This window comes from Poecilia latipinna, unplaced genomic scaffold, assembly GCF_001443285.1.
Source record: "Poecilia latipinna isolate Pla-1442-1.1 unplaced genomic scaffold, P_latipinna-1.0 Scaffold1691, whole genome shotgun sequence".
In the NCBI taxonomy this organism is placed as follows: domain Eukaryota; kingdom Metazoa; phylum Chordata; class Actinopteri; order Cyprinodontiformes; family Poeciliidae; genus Poecilia; species Poecilia latipinna.
The window spans coordinates 76,334-96,384 of record NW_015114307.1 but is presented as its reverse complement, the minus strand read 5'-3'; the positions used below and the strand labels follow the sequence as shown (position 1 = coordinate 96,384).

The window sequence follows — 20,051 nt, the reverse complement described above, 5'->3', positions numbered from 1 at the left end:
CTAAGATTATTTTTTTTAACAAAGGACTTTTCTCAATTGAGTACAAATTCAAGTGAAATGTTCCCCTGAATTCTATTTTTAAGCATGAGATTATGCAATTGTAATAAAATGGAAATATATTTTTCACACCTGCTAAGATAAGGCCATTGAGCATAACATTAACCTGCACTTTACCCATTGTTACGAACTGTTGATTAGTCCAAGATTCCTTCAGCTACATCCTGCTCTAAGGAAATCTGTTCACATCCTGTGCGAGAAATTAATTCTGTGAATTATAACTTTGAACGTAAGCCTGCGTGGCTCACATTCAAAGTTATGTCAGAAGCCGATTGAGGAGACGGGGAACGGGTAGAGAGAATTAGGAAGGCAGGATGGAAGTTTTCATGGGTCATTAATGAGAGCAGCTCTCCAAAAAAAATCCTACACATGACCTGATGTCAGACCACTGTAAGACCACCGGCCTGGTGGCTCAGTGTGTGCATTTTTGTGTGGTGTGTAAGTAAGCAGTAAGTAAGCAGTGCAACTGGCTAAGCTGGTCTAAGCTCCAGCTGATGTGAAACACAAGTTTCTCAATGTGCATAAGAAAGTTTAAAGTGAGACCCCATGCTGCTGCATGACAAGGTTTCTGAAAGTCAGCAAGTTGCTGGACTTCAAGACATCATTACAGTCACAGGCAGTGGCCAAAAAATGGAGTGTCTCATTTTGAAGTCAATTAGTTTGTAGGGTTTTATAGAATTTATTATGATTAGAAATTAGAACTGAAATCAGATAGTGGCAGCATATTTATTCACTTCACTTCGGACATTCACCACACAGGACCTCTGGTACAATTCAAAATGAGAGGATTTACTGTAGCAAAAATATAAATACAAAATCTAACAAAAAAACAAATCAGAAAGTCATTTTATTAAGAGCTGAATATTCCGAATGTGTAAAGTATGCCTGCGACTGGCTTCCTACTTCCTACTCTTCCTACTCCTTTATGAGCATGTTAAGATTATTGTGATACAAAAATATGTTTTTTTGCATTCCTTGTTCTTGTTCATGATTTTATACTACTATCATATTTGAAATAAATGAATAAATAAAGATTGGGTTAAATGTGCTTGAAGTAATGAAATGGTCAACTGCTGTCATTTCTGGAGGCAGTTTTTGGAGATTTTAACCTGGGTGAGGACTTTTTTCTACTTTTACTTGAATAAAGTTAGTCAGGCAGGTCTGCTCGTACATGGGTATATTTTTTTAATGTCTGTACCCACCTCTGCATGTCATCTGTGAACATGAGTATTAGCTTGTTTTCCATCAGGCGGTCATGTTTATGTATATTTTTTGGAAGGCAGCAGTTTGGCCAACACAGATCGGATCACATTACAGGCTAATTCCTTTAAAAAAGCGTCTACTCCAGGAGTTGTGTGGACTGGTTTCTCTTATGTGGGACAGTTTCTGTATCCTAGATCTCTGTGAACTGAGGCACATTGTATTAACCTAATCAAAGGAATTTAGACCTTGTCACAATAAGTGTTAGTAGGTTAGTCTAGGTCAGATTGAATAAATCCAAGCCTGAACAACCTTAAGAATCTTAAGGCCAGGCAGATCTTAATCCATTCTCAGAAATTCACGTGTTGGCTATTATTACAAGCAGGTTTTAAGTGAGTCAACTTCTTTTCAGTGACATTGTTGACTTTCAACTAAATAACTATAGTTCATTTGCAACAGGCACTTGATAAAACAAAAGATGGCTGTGGCTCTTTGTTGACCTGCAGGAATCAGCACTGACTCTCTGCGGCCCGGCAAGGACAAGTGGTCAGAGAAAATGACCTGATGAAGCATCTTAGTAATAAGTAGGAAACAAATACTAATAGTTGAAGTTATTTCATATTTCTGAAACAGTCTCTTTTCAAATGAGCTTGTTCAAAAACAAGTGACTCATTAAAAACATTTATTGCAATTGTACTGAGGCTATTGGAATAAATATGAGAATTCAAAGCACTTTTAAACACTCACTTTTAGTCTTTGGCTTTCATCTTTGCTAAAGTTTGACGTCTTAGTTTTTTATTAGGGCAGGATAATAAATCAATAACATCATATATATATATAATTTTTAATAAATTCACTGAAGTCCTGAACCGCACAGCATTCTGGGACATGTAGGCAGAGGAAAGGCTTTAGATACTCAAACTCTAAGCGAGTTCAGTGGCATCCATTAACTCACTCACTCTTTGGTTACTTAGCAACAACATATTGAGTAATCACGTAGCAGCAGTTTCAGGTTTCACAGTTTTTTTTATAACTGATAAAAAACAAAAAAACAAACAATGGCGTGGAGGGAGAGGAGAAAATAAAAACAACTTAAAACAGAAATGGTCACATCACAAGTTTTGCAGTATTTTGTATATTTAAGACAAAAAACTAATCAATAATTATCAATATCGACCGATATGAAATATGACAGGTTTTACGGTCACACCACCAGCTCTGTTTTTGATGTTGACGCGTGTGTTCAGCATTTTCTTCTACTTGCTTTCAGCTGTATTTTGGGGTGACATCGCCTTGGATGAGGAGGACCTGCAGATGTTCCACATCGACAGAACGATAGACCTCAAACAACACACACATATGCGTTCACACTCCCGACAGGGACACACTTCAGGTGAGTGCCTTCTTTCAACGCTGACTCACACTCTTTTCACGCATTTTCAGATTTGTTCAGAAGCTGCTGCATAGAAGCATAAAAGTAGACAAATATAAGTTTATGTTATGTGTTTTTGCTTGTCTTCTTAATCAGGAGGCCTTGGGGAACATGAAGATGTGAAGAGAGGATCGTTATACCTTCTGCTGGAGAGAATACGCAGATTTGGCTTTGGTATGCAACATGAAATTCACCCTGACATTGACTCTTATTTTAGAGAGGCATACATTTAGTTCTCTTTTGTGCCTTTAATAAGTTAGTATCCATGATACTGGAAGCTGTCTGACATGTTTTTCATTGAAAAATGATAAACCAGATTTGGATGGGCAGCAACATCTGATCTAACATCATAAGTAATGCCTGTCCTTTCAGCTCCTTCAAACTAGCCAGCACAAATTAGCAAACACCTGGTAAAACTGTCCATCTCCTGAGCTCATTGTAGGAGCTACTTTTCTATGAAATGCTGGTAAAAACATTGTCAAAGGGTTAATAGAGGAGCCATGTTGTGATGACTTCCTGGAGGCGGAGTTTCAGAAAGAGCAAGAGTTTCTTAAAGAGACAGATGCCCAACTTCAAGGCCTTAAATTACAAAGTCAGTTTTCTTTTAAGTCATATATATGAAGCATTTTTATAACTAGAAGTGACATAGTTACTTGATTGTGCTACAAAATGTCCTGGTGGAAAAACTCTAGAACTCTAATATTTAATAATATGTAAAAATAATATAATGGCTTTTCTCACTTCACTCTAAATTAGACTACATCCCGAAGAATGAAAGCAAGGGAGCTGCCAGTTCAAAAAGCCAAACCTGGAAAGGTGGGAGTCCTAGCGAGGCGGCGAAGAGCCGTGTTCCTCGAGCGGCCACATCCCGAGCTGAACGGATCTGGCCCGGGGGAGTCATCCCCTACGTCATCGGAGGAAACTTCACTGGTAACAACTCCGCTCAGCTGCTCAACCCTCGCCACGCAGCTGCGTTAATGCACACTTAATTGTGTAAAGGTAGGATGTAAAATGTGTGTGTTTTAGGTAGTCAGAGGGCCATGTTCAAGCAGGCCATGCGTCACTGGGAGAAACAGACTTGTGTAACTTTCATTGAAAAGACGGATGAGGAAAGCTACATCGTCTTCACCTACAGACCCTGCGGGTAAGACTGGAAGACGTCTTTGTATATCTTGGATTGTGTGCGTGGCTCTATGTGTGTGTGTGTGTGTGTGTGTGTGTGTGTGTGTACCTAGGGTTCACTAGTGACCTTGTCACAGTGAGAGACGATATGGTCACTCAACAATGGCTTTGCTTTCCTTCCTGTCCTGCTCCTGTTTCCCCATCCCACCAATCACGGGACTCGGTTTTAAGTGTTTGTATGTTCGGGCAGTCCTTTTGTTCCGACTCGGCAGAAGTGCATTGTTCTGTCGAGTGGCAGCACGGTGGGGTCAGAGTGTGTTTGGACAGCAGTGACACTTCACTCACTGGATGTTGTGAGTCGTGATTCTTTACAGTGACTGAGGATATTAGGGTTGATTGTATCAAAAAAGAAAAGAAAAATGGTGAGCGGACAGCTGGAAAGCAGGACATCCATATTTGTGTGCCATATGGAGTATTAATGTTTGTGAGAGAACTACCAAAGCCTCATCCTAATTCTTATGGTTTAAATTTTAATCTATTTAGCTCCACTGGTAAATATTGTGTATCTGTTTTTCTACATTATCTATTCGTGCTTGTGTTGTAACCTGGCTCCTGATCCTCACCATGCAATCAGCTCACTGGATAACTTTAATCAGATTTGTTGGCCTGGCACCGATGACTGTAATAGTCAGGAAAAAAAATGAATCAGGTTCTCTGTTCAGTCTTACAAGTGATTATTCATGTAAGCTTAGAAAACTGCAGTTTTATGGTATTAATATGATTAAATATGAGCTTTCCACTGTGTTTATGAGTTCGCTGTTGACTAAGTGCATTTTATCCCCCCAAACTCCTCACTACTAAACCTGTGTTTAATTGCCTCCCTGCTGTGAAATTCATACCAATCCATCACAGGTGTTGTTCCTACGTGGGTCGCCGTGGCAACGGACCCCAGGCCATCTCCATAGGGAAGAACTGCGACAAGTTTGGCATTGTGGTTCACGAGCTGGGCCATGTCATCGGTTTCTGGCACGAACACACTCGCCCCGACCGTGACGATCATGTGACCATAATCCGGGATAACATCCAGCCGGGTGAGACTCATTACCGCGGAGACACTAACGTCTCAGGGCCACTCAGGGTGCCGCCTATTTATAGGCAACCCCAGCGGTCACAGGAGGCAAGCACGGCTTGCCTCGGGTTCGCGCTCACGCCTGGGTTCCAGCAGGAGGTGTGAATGGATCTCCTAATGACTGTGAAGGCCCCGAGACGACCGTCTGTCACATTTCCACAAACACACCTCTGCTCTGTCACACAGCCAGACAGCTTCAAATTACTGGGCAGCAGATTTATTTAGAAGCATCACCACCTTCAATCCCACCACCCTCCACCCTTCACATGCTCTGAGTTCCTCACCTACACATAATACTGATGCAGCTTCTCTGCAGAGTTTAGTTTATTTTTTGTTTTATCATTAGGAATGCACCAATAAATCGACTGGCTTATAAATTGGCCCCAATTTCCCTAATTTTGGAAGATTGGTGATCACCTGACGCTTAAATGTGAAGCCGATTTTTATCCACCGACCTTATTTATCTCTCAAAGGTCTAAAAATCAATTGGCTTTTGTATTCTTAAGCCAATTGTCCTCTTTTGCTTTGCTGTGAGAGAGGTTTGACCGACTGGTCATGTCTGCACGTTTGCAGTTAACAATAGTCACCCCACTGTTGCCAACTCACAGACTTTCTTACCATATTTAGCAACATTTAAGACACAACAAAGTCAGAATCGGCCAAAATCAGAATCGGCTGGTCAGTCCAGAAAACTGCAATTGGTGCACTCTGGTTTATCAGCCTCTGACAGACAAGCATTTGTTGACAATCAAATTATTTAATTCTTTTTTTCTTAGAGCAACGGCACAATTTTAAATGCAAAGTAGACAATTTATTTTAACAGAATAATTATTTGCAGATGTCACGTGTACCTCAACGAAAGCAACATGGAGTTGTACCTGAAAAAAACAAACATAAACTGCTCTAGTTTTAGAGTAGTTTTGCCCAAGATTTCAGAATGAATTGAATCAATTACAGCTTGAGCAAAACTAATAAAACTAGCTGTAACAAATGAGTAAATTTTTCAGTGTACTTTAACATCCTTGACCTCTTTTTGCCTTGCCTCTTCTGTTTTTCCATTTTTGTCAGCTTTTAGCAGATGGTATTTTTCCATCGTAACTTGCGTAACACAAATGATCTGGTGAATAAAAGCCTGTTTGCCCTGGTTGCAACTTAATTAGGGTTGTAATAAATATCACAAATATATCAGAAATCTTTGTTAAATACATACAAAATGATGCAAAGAGCTATTTTAGATCTGCCTCTGCATCGACGTTTAAAATTAGGACAGGAAAACTCATATTTCACTCTTACATATGACTTGGCAAATTATCTGCCAGTTTAAATGCCGTGTAATGTGCAGACACATCACTCCCTGCCAGCATGCCCAGGTGGGCCCCATATGGGGGGAAGGAGGGCTGACATATGGGTCCCAATGGGGCCCACCTGGGCATGCTGGCAGGGACTGGTTCATCCCGTGTGTTTAGAAGCATTTGTATGTCAACTTGTCCCGACCTTAAAAACTGTGATTCAGAGGTTGTCTTAAACCAATTTTTGCATCATATCAGAAAAACCACATTAAAACATTTCACTTAAACTGGATCATTATTGGAGGTTAGCTGTGATAAAAATGTTTTAAATGATAATGTAATTAACTTAGAAATAATATTTCTAAGATTTGACAATCGAGTGTTAGCTCTGTTTGGTGAAAATGTGTCCATATATGTGCAGGTCAGGAATATAATTTCTTGAAGATGGAGCCAGGAGAGGTGAACTCTCTTGGAGAAGCGTACGACTTCGACAGCATCATGCACTATGCCAGGAACACCTTCTCACGGTAACAGCTCCAGCGTCTTGGCAGCTCCATGGTTTGTTTTTGCAGCAGTATGCAACTTTTACAAAAAACTTTTTTTTTTTTTTTTTTTTAATTTTTTTTAAAACTGCCATTGCCACAGCAAAATGATAATTTGAACAAATATGTAAAAAGCCTTTTTTTTGTAAAAGTTACATGCTGCAGATTTAAGACAGATTTTTTTTTTTTTTTGTAGAAATGCTCTTTTTTCCTAAAATGAAAATTAAATCCTTAAAAATATTTTTTCCCCAAAACTTTATGTTGTTTTATAATCTTTTAAAATTTCTTATTAGAAATAAAAAAATATATATATAACATTTTGAAATCTAAATGGGTCAGTAGTATGAATAATTCTGGGCTCTATATGATTTAATTCCCTGCAAAAAACAGTGTTATGTTGAAGTTAGACTCTAATGAACGAAGTGCCGCTGCACTGATATGGATTCCAATAAATGTTCCCAGTTTCTGAAATTAGAGGATTTATTTTGACCAGGACACCTTGTATTTTACTGTCCTGATGACACATTTATGTTCTGTGGTGGAAAATCGAACGTTCGCTTTCTTCCCTGCAGTGGGATGTTCCTCGACACAATACTTCCATCCAGGGATGAGAACGGAGTCCGGCCGGCTATCGGCCAGAGAACCAGGCTCAGCAAGGGAGACATCGCACAGGCAAGGAAGCTGTATAGATGTCCAGGTATTGATGCGTTTATGATGTTACTGCGTGTTTGGGTTTATGAACATGTTTATTGTTTTCAGCTAGAAAGCTAAAGATAATGGCCCTTATTAATCTGTTGCACCTTTAACACAAAATTCTCCTGTCTCTGAGGCACAGAGGTGGAATGTAGCAATATGTTTTTCCACATGACCTTTCCAATTCGTCTTCACACGTCTCTAACACATACACCCACACACACACACACACACACACGCACACACACGCACACACACACACACACACACACACACACATGCATGCACGCAGGCTTATTCATACATTCAGTTCTTGAGCACACCCGTACAGATCTGGCGTCATTCTGCTCCCTGGTGAGGAGTTCCTGACATGATCTGGAGCTGCTCACTGAGTTGGGGTGCAACACTGTAAATGCTGTTTGTAAATGGTACCGAAGCTCTCAGTCCACACACACGCACGCACACACACCCACACACACACACACACACACACACACAGACACTTTATAAAAAACAGCTGTGCTTTCATTTATCATATAAATGCACAACTTGACATTTAGAAAATAAATTTGCTCAATGGAAACACTGCAATTTCGGAAAAAAAAAATTCTGTTTGTAAAAAGAAAAGTTTTGGTGGTAGGATGATGTGTTTTTGTTAGGGTTTTTTTTGACCATATTGAAATAGGTTTTTTTTCGCAAACCTGCATTGGAAACACATTTTTTTCACATCACACAAGTCACATGACCAACAACCGCATGTTGCCACTGGCAAAAACCACAAAGAAGACGATAACAGGAAGTAGTTGGAGGATGATGTCACAGCATGATTTTTAACAACTTGTCTTGGGAATAAACTTATTTACATGTGATTTTACTTGTGTTTCTTATTTAATTGAAACACTACATATTGAGAAATAGTGTTTTTTTTTACATTAGCGGAATATTGACAGTTTTGCGCACATTTGTAATAGAAACACAGCTAATGATGCAGTACTAAATGATAAACTGTATCTTTATTGTGTTTTGTGCATGAATTGGTGATTTCTGTGTTGATTTCTCCTGAATATTATGTGGCCCATAAATAGCAAGTTCAGTGTGTCTCAGTGGAAGCTATAAATCGATATTATACTGAGAATGTATTAATGTATCCCAGCTGGAAACAGATACAACTTGAACCTCATAAGGTCATTCTAGGGCGCTACCATATCCACTGACAGATGAACTGAACCCCAGGGCATTGTGGGGGAAAAAGACAGCATGCACGATGGGACAGGAGGGGCACGTTTGGCTAACTTCCTTTTGAGAGACAGCAGCAGCGTTATGCTCCGAATGAAAACCAACAATGGTCAGATCATTTGCCCAGAATGCCCAACTCAGCTGTTTTACATTTGTCAGATGTCCACAGAGTGACAAATTACAAGACGCATATAGTATATGTTCACATCCAGTAGATTACCGTTTTACAGAGGAATGTTGAATTCAGAACACGAACAACCCAGTCGCTGACGCTCAGCTTCCTTCTGGGTGTGTTGCAGCTTGCGGAGAAACCCTCCAGGAATCAACCGGTAACTTCTCCTCACCTGGTTACCCCAACGGATACCCCTCATACACTCACTGTGTCTGGAGAATATCTGTCACTCCTGGAGAAAAGGTGCACACCCACATGCACACGCACACACACATGCACACACACACACACACACCAAAACACAGTAAAAATTAGAGTGTGATGACAGATTGATGCTGTCTTCTTTCACTGCTCTGTCACTGATGCTAACGTCCACAGTAACTAAAGGATCTTTCATTTGATCCTCCAGATTGTTCTCAACTTCACCACTATGGACCTGTATAAAAGCAGTCTGTGCTGGTATGATTACATCGAGGTCCGGGATGGATACTGGAGGAAGGCTCCGCTGCTTGGTAAGATCTGTATGAAAGATCCAATTTCTTCCAGATGTTATGAAATTTGTCTCAGCTCCTGAAGACTTTACAGCCAAAAACACAGCGCTTTCATCTGACTTTCTAGTTTTTGACCAGATTTTTAAACAACACACAGGCTCCAACTCGACTGTTTGTCAATGCAACGCCAGACTAGCAAGATCAAGTATTCATGTGAGAGTGTGTACCAGAAATCCTTGCCAGTGTAAACTGCTTAAAGAGACATTATGATGTATTTTCTGGAGATATAGTGGCATTTTATGGCACAGTCGAGTAACTATGTTAACTTCAATTGTTATAAAAATTCTATATATATATCAAATATGACTTAAAACAAATTTGACTTTGTAATTTAGTGCCTTGAAATTGGGTCTCTGTCTCTTTAAGAAACTCCTACTCGTTCTAAAACTCCGCCTTCAGGAAGTTGTCACAACATGAATCCTCTATTGACCCTTTAACAACGTTTCTACCAGCGTTGCACTGAGAAGTAACTCCTATAATGAGCTCAGCTGATGTACAGTTCCACCAGGTGTTTGCTAATTGGAGCTGGCTAGTCTGAAGGAGCTGAGGGGGGGGAGTCACAGGGAGGGCCTCTCAGTGAGCTATAAGTTCCTAAGCTTGGAGCTTCTCCCCAGGTGTTTTGCACAGCTGAATGGTTGCCTCGGGAGATTAAAGGATTTCTCAAACATGAATGAAAGAATCAAAGCAACACTATAGGTATGCTTTTGATGTGGGAATTACATTATAACACTGCAAAGATTATAAAAGTACATTTTTCATAATACTGCCCCTCTAAAGCTGTTTGACTTTGGAGGTCCTACCATAGTAAATACCCTACTTTTTTTGGTGAGTACAGTGTTTATTTAGTTTATATTTCCCCCCAAAGCGGATATGTTTTACTTTGCCACTGTGGCTCACTTTCTGTCTCATCAAACTGCTGTGTCGCTCCAACCTAAACAGACCTCAGGTCCGTCTTGGTCAGAGAGTCAGAGACCGAGTCGTAGAGATTCTGCGACCTTAACGTGTTTCATTTGACTTGGTTTTCCGCTGGATTGGAGGCCAAAATAGATCCGATGTGTTTTGAGCATAAGGACTGTCTAATAATGATTACTTCCTCATAGGCAGTTCATGGAACATCTGAAGTGGCTGCACGTCACAGCATATATCAATATAAATCAGCAGACATTTATGAAAATATATCATTGTCAAGATTTTCCACATTTTTATTTCATGAAGGACGCTGAAAGAAATAAAATTAAATAATTTTGATAAAGAAAATTGAAAGTTGAGAAATGTCATAGGGATTGGCAAAAAGGAAGTTATTGAGGTAGATACAGAGCAGAAAAGAAGGTAGAACTGATAACACACTGCTGGATGAAGGGACATGTCCAGGAGAAAATATTTTGATTTTTTTTAGTTATTGGCCTGGCAGAGTGAAGATAATTTAAGTTAAATTGGGCTTATAAGGGAAATACTTCTTATAATCAGTTCTTAAAGTGATTTTGTTGATTTTCATTTTCTGTTTGTGATTCTCAGGCAGGTTTTGTGGAGACAAAATCCCTGATGTCTTAATCTCAGCCGACAGCAGGATGTGGATCGAGTTTCGCAGCAGCAGCAACTGGGTGGGCAAAGGCTTTGCTGCTGTTTATGAAGGTAGCAGCTCCTATAAATTAATAAATCACTCGGACAAATTGCTGGTTAACATGCATATGCATTCGTATGCAGCATAGGCTTATGTCTGATGATTAAACATGCCTGATTTTTGAGATTAGCTCCATTACTCATGGTGCAGAGAGAATGTTTCAGGTCTCTGCAATCAGCAACGGTTGATGCTAACTCATCCTGTCCATCTCTGCCTGCTGTGATTCTCTGTTTTTCTGTTCAGCCATCTGTGGAGGGGAAATTACCAAGGACTCTGGGCAAATTCAGTCTCCCAACTACCCTGATGACTACAGGCCCTCCAAAGAGTGTGTGTGGAGGATCACTGTGTCTGAGGGATACAATGTTGGACTTAGCTTCCAGGCCTTCGAGGTGACCCACTCTCTCTATCTCTGTGTGTGTGTGTGTGTGTGTATTTGTATGTTTCCAAGTGTGTGTGTGTGTCACTGTGTGCATGAGCTCGGAAAGTCTGGGTCAAATTTCACGCTCGTATTGTTGCTAGAAAGGTAGTAAAGGTTCCAGCGGATGCTGTGTGTGAATCTGGTGTTTAATCCCATAGTTCAGATTATTCTCTCCATATTTGTTGCTGTGTGCTGCTCTGCTCTGTTGCATCAATTACTTCCTCTGCTTTACAAACAACAGCTGTGAATGTGCAAAAGTCGGTGTTCTTTCTTCATTAAAATGTGAAAACCTAGTCTTTGTTTAAACCACTTTCAATAATTGTATGGACAAATGCTCAAGGAGAAATTTGTGTCCACAAGTGTTCATCAGTACATCACATAGGAATTAGCTGTGTAGTCCTGACTTTCCTGCAGCCATATTTAGTTTGAAACAAGCCCCTCCCACACTTGTTTGCTTTAGGGTAGATCCACTTGTAAAGTCCTGATTGTGTCAGTAGCTGTTTCCATTACAAATGTGAGCAAATCTTGGTGCTTCCATTAAATAAGAAATGAAATCAAAATCACATGTTAATAAGCTAAGTCACACGATAAGTCATTGAAAATCACAGTTACACAATACATATCATAAGTCAGTCATGATGCTGGTGCTCATCATCTATCATCCATGAGAGGAAACAGTGACGTCTTATTCAGGAGTTGGAGCAACAAGCCCCGCCTTGTATGCGGTGTTTTGGGAAAACTGTAATTGGAGATTTTACAGAAGAGTTTTGACTTCAACACGTTGGAATGGCACAACTTTTTATGAACTGTGATGCTGTGAGAGCTCTGGAGAAGCCAGCTGCACATTGTCTGGAAAAAACAAAAACAAAACCACCATCCTCCTACCACTTCCTGTCGTCTTCTTCATTATTTTCTCCAGTAGCAACATCCGGCTGTTGATCACTTGTAATGTGAAAAAAGTGTTGCCATTGTAGTTTTGTGAAATACATCAATTTCAATACAACTGAAGCTGTTTAAGTGAGCTTTTTCAAAATTAGCATGTTTCCATTAAGTAAATGTATCTTCATCATTTCAATTTGCGCAATTGTATGAATAGTGGAAATGCAGCCAGTAATGTGAAAATTGAATTTAACTTTGAAAAGAAAAGTGGGAAAACTTGGCTAGAAAAGATACTTTGGCTTTCTGAGACATGCTGCAGCGTAACGAGTGACACAGTGTGAAACTGTGAAACACATTGCACTTCACTCCTACATCTATAAGGACTGAAGTGCAATGTGTTACACTTCACTCCTTACAGGTGTAGAAAACTACAGATTGTTATTTGCTGTCAGGATTGGGCTAACTGTGGAGAATAATTATGTGGCACCTTTTACTTCAGAGTTGGTCATTTTACATAAATGCTCTCAGCAGTTCTTTTACAGACACTCCTTGGTTTTTCTCCCTTCCAATCATAAAAACTGCAAGTATTTTTTACATTTAACAGCAATGATTAATCTATATAAAGCAAATAAGGTAGGAAGTTTGAGCCATATCAGCTATTAACCCTTGTATGTCGAAATGGGGTCCAACTGACCCCACACACATAAAACCTGTATCATTTTCCATAGACCTCTACGTTTGCCTCAGTCCTCGCATGCACAACGGTTAAACGGGGCACTGATGATGACTGTGACACTCCAAGAGTCTCACTGAACACGTGTGTGTGTGTGTGCGTGTGACTGTGACTGTTGTAGATCGAGAGGCACGACAGCTGCGCCTATGACTACCTGGAGGTTCGGGACGGCCCGCTTGAAACGAGCCCGCTGATTGGCCGTTTCTGTGGCTACGACAAACCTGAAGACGTTCGCTCCACCTCTCACACTCTGTGGATGAAGTTTGTCTCTGACGGGACGGTGAACAAGGCTGGCTTTGCTGCCAACTTCTTCAAAGGTGAGGGAGCTCAATAAAGGCAGTCAGTGAGTGTTTTTCTCTTCAATTTTTTTTAATGTATTTATTTATTGTCCTTTAAAAGTACTCATCAATAATGCCAACACAAGTCTTGCTGTATTTAATGAATTTACGGTGAAACTTCTTTTCTCGCTGTACCTGTTAGTTGTTTTTTCCCGTGTGGCTTTTCTCTCCAAGGCTTTTCACATGAATTTTGACTCATGTGTGTTCCAGAGGAAGATGAGTGTGCCAAGCCAGACAATGGTGGATGCGAGCAGAGGTGTGTAAACACTCTTGGCAGCTTCAAGTGTGCCTGTGACCCTGGCTACGAACTGGCTCCTGACAAGAAGAGCTGTGAAGGTAACAATGAGTGTGTGTTTCAGCATTTCTAAGATCATAAGGCTCATTTTTCCAACAAATATTATGTTGTGAGGACCCATTGCTAGTTTTGGGGGTTATGTTTAGGACTTTTATGATGTGGATTGAGGTTATGTTAGGTTTAGAGTCAAGCATGTACTGATAATGGTTCAGTTTGGGGTACGAGTCAGAGTCAGGCAGTTAGGCTGTGGAGATGAATGAAAAATGAATGGAAGTCACTGCAAAGTCCTTTGAAGTTAGAAAAACATAAAATGTGCGTGCGTGTGTGTGGGTGGTGTGTGTGTATGAGGGACTGAGAATGTTCATTCTTGTTCACAGTGTTTTGTGTTTTATGCCAGTTTGACTCAGAAACATCCAAACAGCTTCCATCAACAGGAAAAAACACGCAAGACAAATCAAACAGGGAAAAGGGCTTTTATTCCCACGATGTAGACCATCTGCTAAAAGAACCAAACAAATATCATTCAACAGAGAAAATGGTGCATTTTAAATATTTCAGCTGTATAATTACTTCTGGGAAAACTTTCTTTCAGGATTATATTTGCATGTTTAAAGTACTTAAAGTGACAACGTATTATAAGGAATTGGTTAAACAGAGTCAGTCAAAACAACATTTAATATGACTCCTGTCAAACTTGATGATTTGATAATGACACTTTCTTTCTTTGTACGCATGTACTCTGACCAACTTAGCTTAAAGTAAAAAGCTTTCAAATTTAATTTGCAATCCGTTGAATGTTCTTCATTTTGTGCTACACATATGTGCCTTTGACACACATTTAAACTGCACAGAAACGGTTAAAGTGGCAGTACGTAACTTTTATTTAAGAAATTGTTCTTTTACATATATATATTAAAACGTCACCATGCCATGACAGTTTTACATGAGACAGATAACCAGTGAAAACATCAAGCTCTCTCGGCTTCTGCCTGTGGTAGACACTAGAAATGCAAGTTGATTGAATTTCCATTGGAAATTTTCTTCACTAGTTTGTTTTTGCAGGTTGTTCTTCTATGGAAGGTTGAATGTGATTTGTGAAGTGTTTTTTTTTTCTTCACGTTTGTTTTTTTTTTTTCTTCACATTGAAAGACTATAAAAAGTTTTATACAGCGCAGTCTGAAGTGGCTGCGAGCGTCCACTTCTGAATTCTTTTAGCCGTTTACATCTTCTGTCACATCATCAGTAAACACTNTGTGCAGGTCAGGAATATAATTTCTTGAAGATGGAGCCAGGAGAGGTGAACTCTCTTGGAGAAGCGTACGACTTCGACAGCATCATGCACTATGCCAGGAACACCTTCTCACGGTAACAGCTCCAGCGTCTTGGCAGCTCCATGGTTTGTTTTTGCAGCAGTATGCAACTTTTACAAAAAACTTTTTTTTTTTTTTTTTTTTAATTTTTTTTAAAACTGCCATTGCCACAGCAAAATGATAATTTGAACAAATATGTAAAAAGCCTTTTTTTTGTAAAAGTTACATGCTGCAGATTTAAGACAGATTTTTTTTTTTTTTTGTAGAAATGCTCTTTTTTCCTAAAATGAAAATTAAATCCTTAAAAATATTTTTTCCCCAAAACTTTATGTTGTTTTATAATCTTTTAAAATTTCTTATTAGAAATAAAAAAATATATATATAACATTTTGAAATCTAAATGGGTCAGTAGTATGAATAATTCTGGGCTCTATATGATTTAATTCCCTGCAAAAAACAGTGTTATGTTGAAGTTAGACTCTAATGAACGAAGTGCCGCTGCACTGATATGGATTCCAATAAATGTTCCCAGTTTCTGAAATTAGAGGATTTATTTTGACCAGGACACCTTGTATTTTACTGTCCTGATGACACATTTATGTTCTGTGGTGGAAAATCGAACGTTCGCTTTCTTCCCTGCAGTGGGATGTTCCTCGACACAATACTTCCATCCAGGGATGAGAACGGAGTCCGGCCGGCTATCGGCCAGAGAACCAGGCTCAGCAAGGGAGACATCGCACAGGCAAGGAAGCTGTATAGATGTCCAGGTATTGATGCGTTTATGATGTTACTGCGTGTTTGGGTTTATGAACATGTTTATTGTTTTCAGCTAGAAAGCTAAAGATAATGGCCCTTATTAATCTGTTGCACCTTTAACACAAAATTCTCCTGTCTCTGAGGCACAGAGGTGGAATGTAGCAATATGTTTTTCCACATGACCTTTCCAATTCGTCTTCACACGTCTCTAACACATACACCCACACACACACACACACACACACGCACACACACGCACACACACACACACACACACACACACACATGCATGCACGCAGGCTTATTCATACATTCAGTTCTTGAGCACACCCGTACAGATCTGGCGTCATTCTGCTCCCTGGTGAGGAGTTCCTGACATGATCTGGAGCTGCTCACTGAGTTGGGGTGCAACACTGTAAATGCTGTTTGTAAATGGTACCGAAGCTCTCAGTCCACACACACGCACGCACACACACCCACACACACACACACACACACACACACAGACACTTTATAAAAAACAGCTGTGCTTTCATTTATCATATAAATGCACAACTTGACATTTAGAAAATAAATTTGCTCAATGGAAACACTGCAATTTCGGAAAAAAAAAATTCTGTTTGTAAAAAGAAAAGTTTTGGTGGTAGGATGATGTGTTTTTGTTAGGGTTTTTTTTGACCATATTGAAATAGGTTTTTTTTCGCAAACCTGCATTGGAAACACATTTTTTTCACATCACACAAGTCACATGACCAACAACCGCATGTTGCCACTGGCAAAAACCACAAAGAAGACGATAACAGGAAGTAGTTGGAGGATGATGTCACAGCATGATTTTTAACAACTTGTCTTGGGAATAAACTTATTTACATGTGATTTTACTTGTGTTTCTTATTTAATTGAAACACTACATATTGAGAAATAGTGTTTTTTTTTACATTAGCGGAATATTGACAGTTTTGCGCACATTTGTAATAGAAACACAGCTAATGATGCAGTACTAAATGATAAACTGTATCTTTATTGTGTTTTGTGCATGAATTGGTGATTTCTGTGTTGATTTCTCCTGAATATTATGTGGCCCATAAATAGCAAGTTCAGTGTGTCTCAGTGGAAGCTATAAATCGATATTATACTGAGAATGTATTAATGTATCCCAGCTGGAAACAGATACAACTTGAACCTCATAAGGTCATTCTAGGGCGCTACCATATCCACTGACAGATGAACTGAACCCCAGGGCATTGTGGGGGAAAAAGACAGCATGCACGATGGGACAGGAGGGGCACGTTTGGCTAACTTCCTTTTGAGAGACAGCAGCAGCGTTATGCTCCGAATGAAAACCAACAATGGTCAGATCATTTGCCCAGAATGCCCAACTCAGCTGTTTTACATTTGTCAGATGTCCACAGAGTGACAAATTACAAGACGCATATAGTATATGTTCACATCCAGTAGATTACCGTTTTACAGAGGAATGTTGAATTCAGAACACGAACAACCCAGTCGCTGACGCTCAGCTTCCTTCTGGGTGTGTTGCAGCTTGCGGAGAAACCCTCCAGGAATCAACCGGTAACTTCTCCTCACCTGGTTACCCCAACGGATACCCCTCATACACTCACTGTGTCTGGAGAATATCTGTCACTCCTGGAGAAAAGGTGCACACCCACATGCACACGCACACACACATGCACACACACACACACACACCAAAACACAGTAAAAATTAGAGTGTGATGACAGATTGATGCTGTCTTCTTTCACTGCTCTGTCACTGATGCTAACGTCCACAGTAACTAAAGGATCTTTCATTTGATCCTCCAGATTGTTCTCAACTTCACCACTATGGACCTGTATAAAAGCAGTCTGTGCTGGTATGATTACATCGAGGTCCGGGATGGATACTGGAGGAAGGCTCCGCTGCTTGGTAAGATCTGTATGAAAGATCCAATTTCTTCCAGATGTTATGAAATTTGTCTCAGCTCCTGAAGACTTTACAGCCAAAAACACAGCGCTTTCATCTGACTTTCTAGTTTTTGACCAGATTTTTAAACAACACACAGGCTCCAACTCGACTGTTTGTCAATGCAACGCCAGACTAGCAAGATCAAGTATTCATGTGAGAGTGTGTACCAGAAATCCTTGCCAGTGTAAACTGCTTAAAGAGACATTATGATGTATTTTCTGGAGATATAGTGGCATTTTATGGCACAGTCGAGTAACTATGTTAACTTCAATTGTTATAAAAATTCTATATATATATCAAATATGACTTAAAACAAATTTGACTTTGTAATTTAGTGCCTTGAAATTGGGTCTCTGTCTCTTTAAGAAACTCCTACTCGTTCTAAAACTCCGCCTTCAGGAAGTTGTCACAACATGAATCCTCTATTGACCCTTTAACAACGTTTCTACCAGCGTTGCACTGAGAAGTAACTCCTATAATGAGCTCAGCTGATGTACAGTTCCACCAGGTGTTTGCTAATTGGAGCTGGCTAGTCTGAAGGAGCTGAGGGGGGGGAGTCACAGGGAGGGCCTCTCAGTGAGCTATAAGTTCCTAAGCTTGGAGCTTCTCCCCAGGTGTTTTGCACAGCTGAATGGTTGCCTCGGGAGATTAAAGGATTTCTCAAACATGAATGAAAGAATCAAAGCAACACTATAGGTATGCTTTTGATGTGGGAATTACATTATAACACTGCAAAGATTATAAAAGTACATTTTTCATAATACTGCCCCTCTAAAGCTGTTTGACTTTGGAGGTCCTACCATAGTAAATACCCTACTTTTTTTGGTGAGTACAGTGTTTATTTAGTTTATATTTCCCCCCAAAGCGGATATGTTTTACTTTGCCACTGTGGCTCACTTTCTGTCTCATCAAACTGCTGTGTCGCTCCAACCTAAACAGACCTCAGGTCCGTCTTGGTCAGAGAGTCAGAGACCGAGTCGTAGAGATTCTGCGACCTTAACGTGTTTCATTTGACTTGGTTTTCCGCTGGATTGGAGGCCAAAATAGATCCGATGTGTTTTGAGCATAAGGACTGTCTAATAATGATTACTTCCTCATAGGCAGTTCATGGAACATCTGAAGTGGCTGCACGTCACAGCATATATCAATATAAATCAGCAGACATTTATGAAAATATATCATTGTCAAGATTTTCCACATTTTTATTTCATGAAGGACGCTGAAAGAAATAAAATTAAATAATTTTGATAAAGAAAATTGAAAGTTGAGAAATGTCATAGGGATTGGCAAAAAGGAAGTTATTGAGGTAGATACAGAGCAGAAAAGAAGGTAGAACTGATAACACACTGCTGGATGAAGGGACATGTCCAGGAGAAAATATTTTGATTTTTTTTAGTTATTGGCCTGGCAGAGTGAAGATAATTTAAGTTAAATTGGGCTTATAAGGGAAATACTTCTTATAATCAGTTCTTAAAGTGATTTTGTTGATTTTCATTTTCTGTTTGTGATTCTCAGGCAGGTTTTGTGGAGACAAAATCCCTGATGTCTTAATCTCAGCCGACAGCAGGATGTGGATCGAGTTTCGCAGCAGCAGCAACTGGGTGGGCAAAGGCTTTGCTGCTGTTTATGAAGGTAGCAGCTCCTATAAATTAATAAATCACTCGGACAAATTGCTGGTTAACATGCATATGCATTCGTATGCAGCATAGGCTTATGTCTGATGATTAAACATGCCTGATTTTTGAGATTAGCTCCATTACTCATGGTGCAGAGAGAATGTTTCAGGTCTCTGCAATCAGCAACGGTTGATGCTAACTCATCCTGTCCATCTCTGCCTGCTGTGATTCTCTGTTTTTCTGTTCAGCCATCTGTGGAGGGGAAATTACCAAGGACTCTGGGCAAATTCAGTCTCCCAACTACCCTGATGACTACAGGCCCTCCAAAGAGTGTGTGTGGAGGATCACTGTGTCTGAGGGATACAATGTTGGACTTAGCTTCCAGGCCTTCGAGGTGACCCACTCTCTCTATCTCTGTGTGTGTGTGTGTGTGTGTATTTGTATGTTTCCAAGTGTGTGTGTGTGTCACTGTGTGCATGAGCTCGGAAAGTCTGGGTCAAATTTCACGCTCGTATTGTTGCTAGAAAGGTAGTAAAGGTTCCAGCGGATGCTGTGTGTGAATCTGGTGTTTAATCCCATAGTTCAGATTATTCTCTCCATATTTGTTGCTGTGTGCTGCTCTGCTCTGTTGCATCAATTACTTCCTCTGCTTTACAAACAACAGCTGTGAATGTGCAAAAGTCGGTGTTCTTTCTT

At 39.9% G+C, this 20,051-nt stretch overlaps 1 protein-coding gene across 2 annotated transcripts in view; it reads left to right on the top strand.

Annotated features, from left to right (window-relative positions):
- tll1 (tolloid-like 1) overlaps nt 1–20,051 on the top strand; it is a 65,900-nt gene that overhangs the window by 23,345 nt on the left and 22,504 nt on the right. The window contains exons 2-14 of one of the 2 annotated variants that reach the window (XM_015060179.1): nt 2,528–2,650; nt 2,786–2,863; nt 3,446–3,619; nt 3,716–3,833; nt 4,724–4,902; nt 6,651–6,756; nt 7,344–7,468; nt 9,000–9,115; nt 9,282–9,384; nt 10,939–11,055; nt 11,288–11,433; nt 13,196–13,391; nt 13,623–13,748. In XM_015060179.1, the coding sequence (XP_014915665.1) occupies nt 2,528–2,650; nt 2,786–2,863; nt 3,446–3,619; nt 3,716–3,833; nt 4,724–4,902; nt 6,651–6,756; nt 7,344–7,468; nt 9,000–9,115; nt 9,282–9,384; nt 10,939–11,055; nt 11,288–11,433; nt 13,196–13,391; nt 13,623–13,748 (1,707 nt within the window). Of the gene's footprint in view, nt 1–2,527; nt 2,651–2,785; nt 2,864–3,445; nt 3,620–3,715; nt 3,834–4,723; nt 4,903–6,650; nt 6,757–7,343; nt 7,469–8,999; nt 9,116–9,281; nt 9,385–10,938; nt 11,056–11,287; nt 11,434–13,195; nt 13,392–13,622; nt 13,811–20,051 lie in introns of those variants that run through there. The other variant, XM_015060178.1, reaches the window with a different exon arrangement.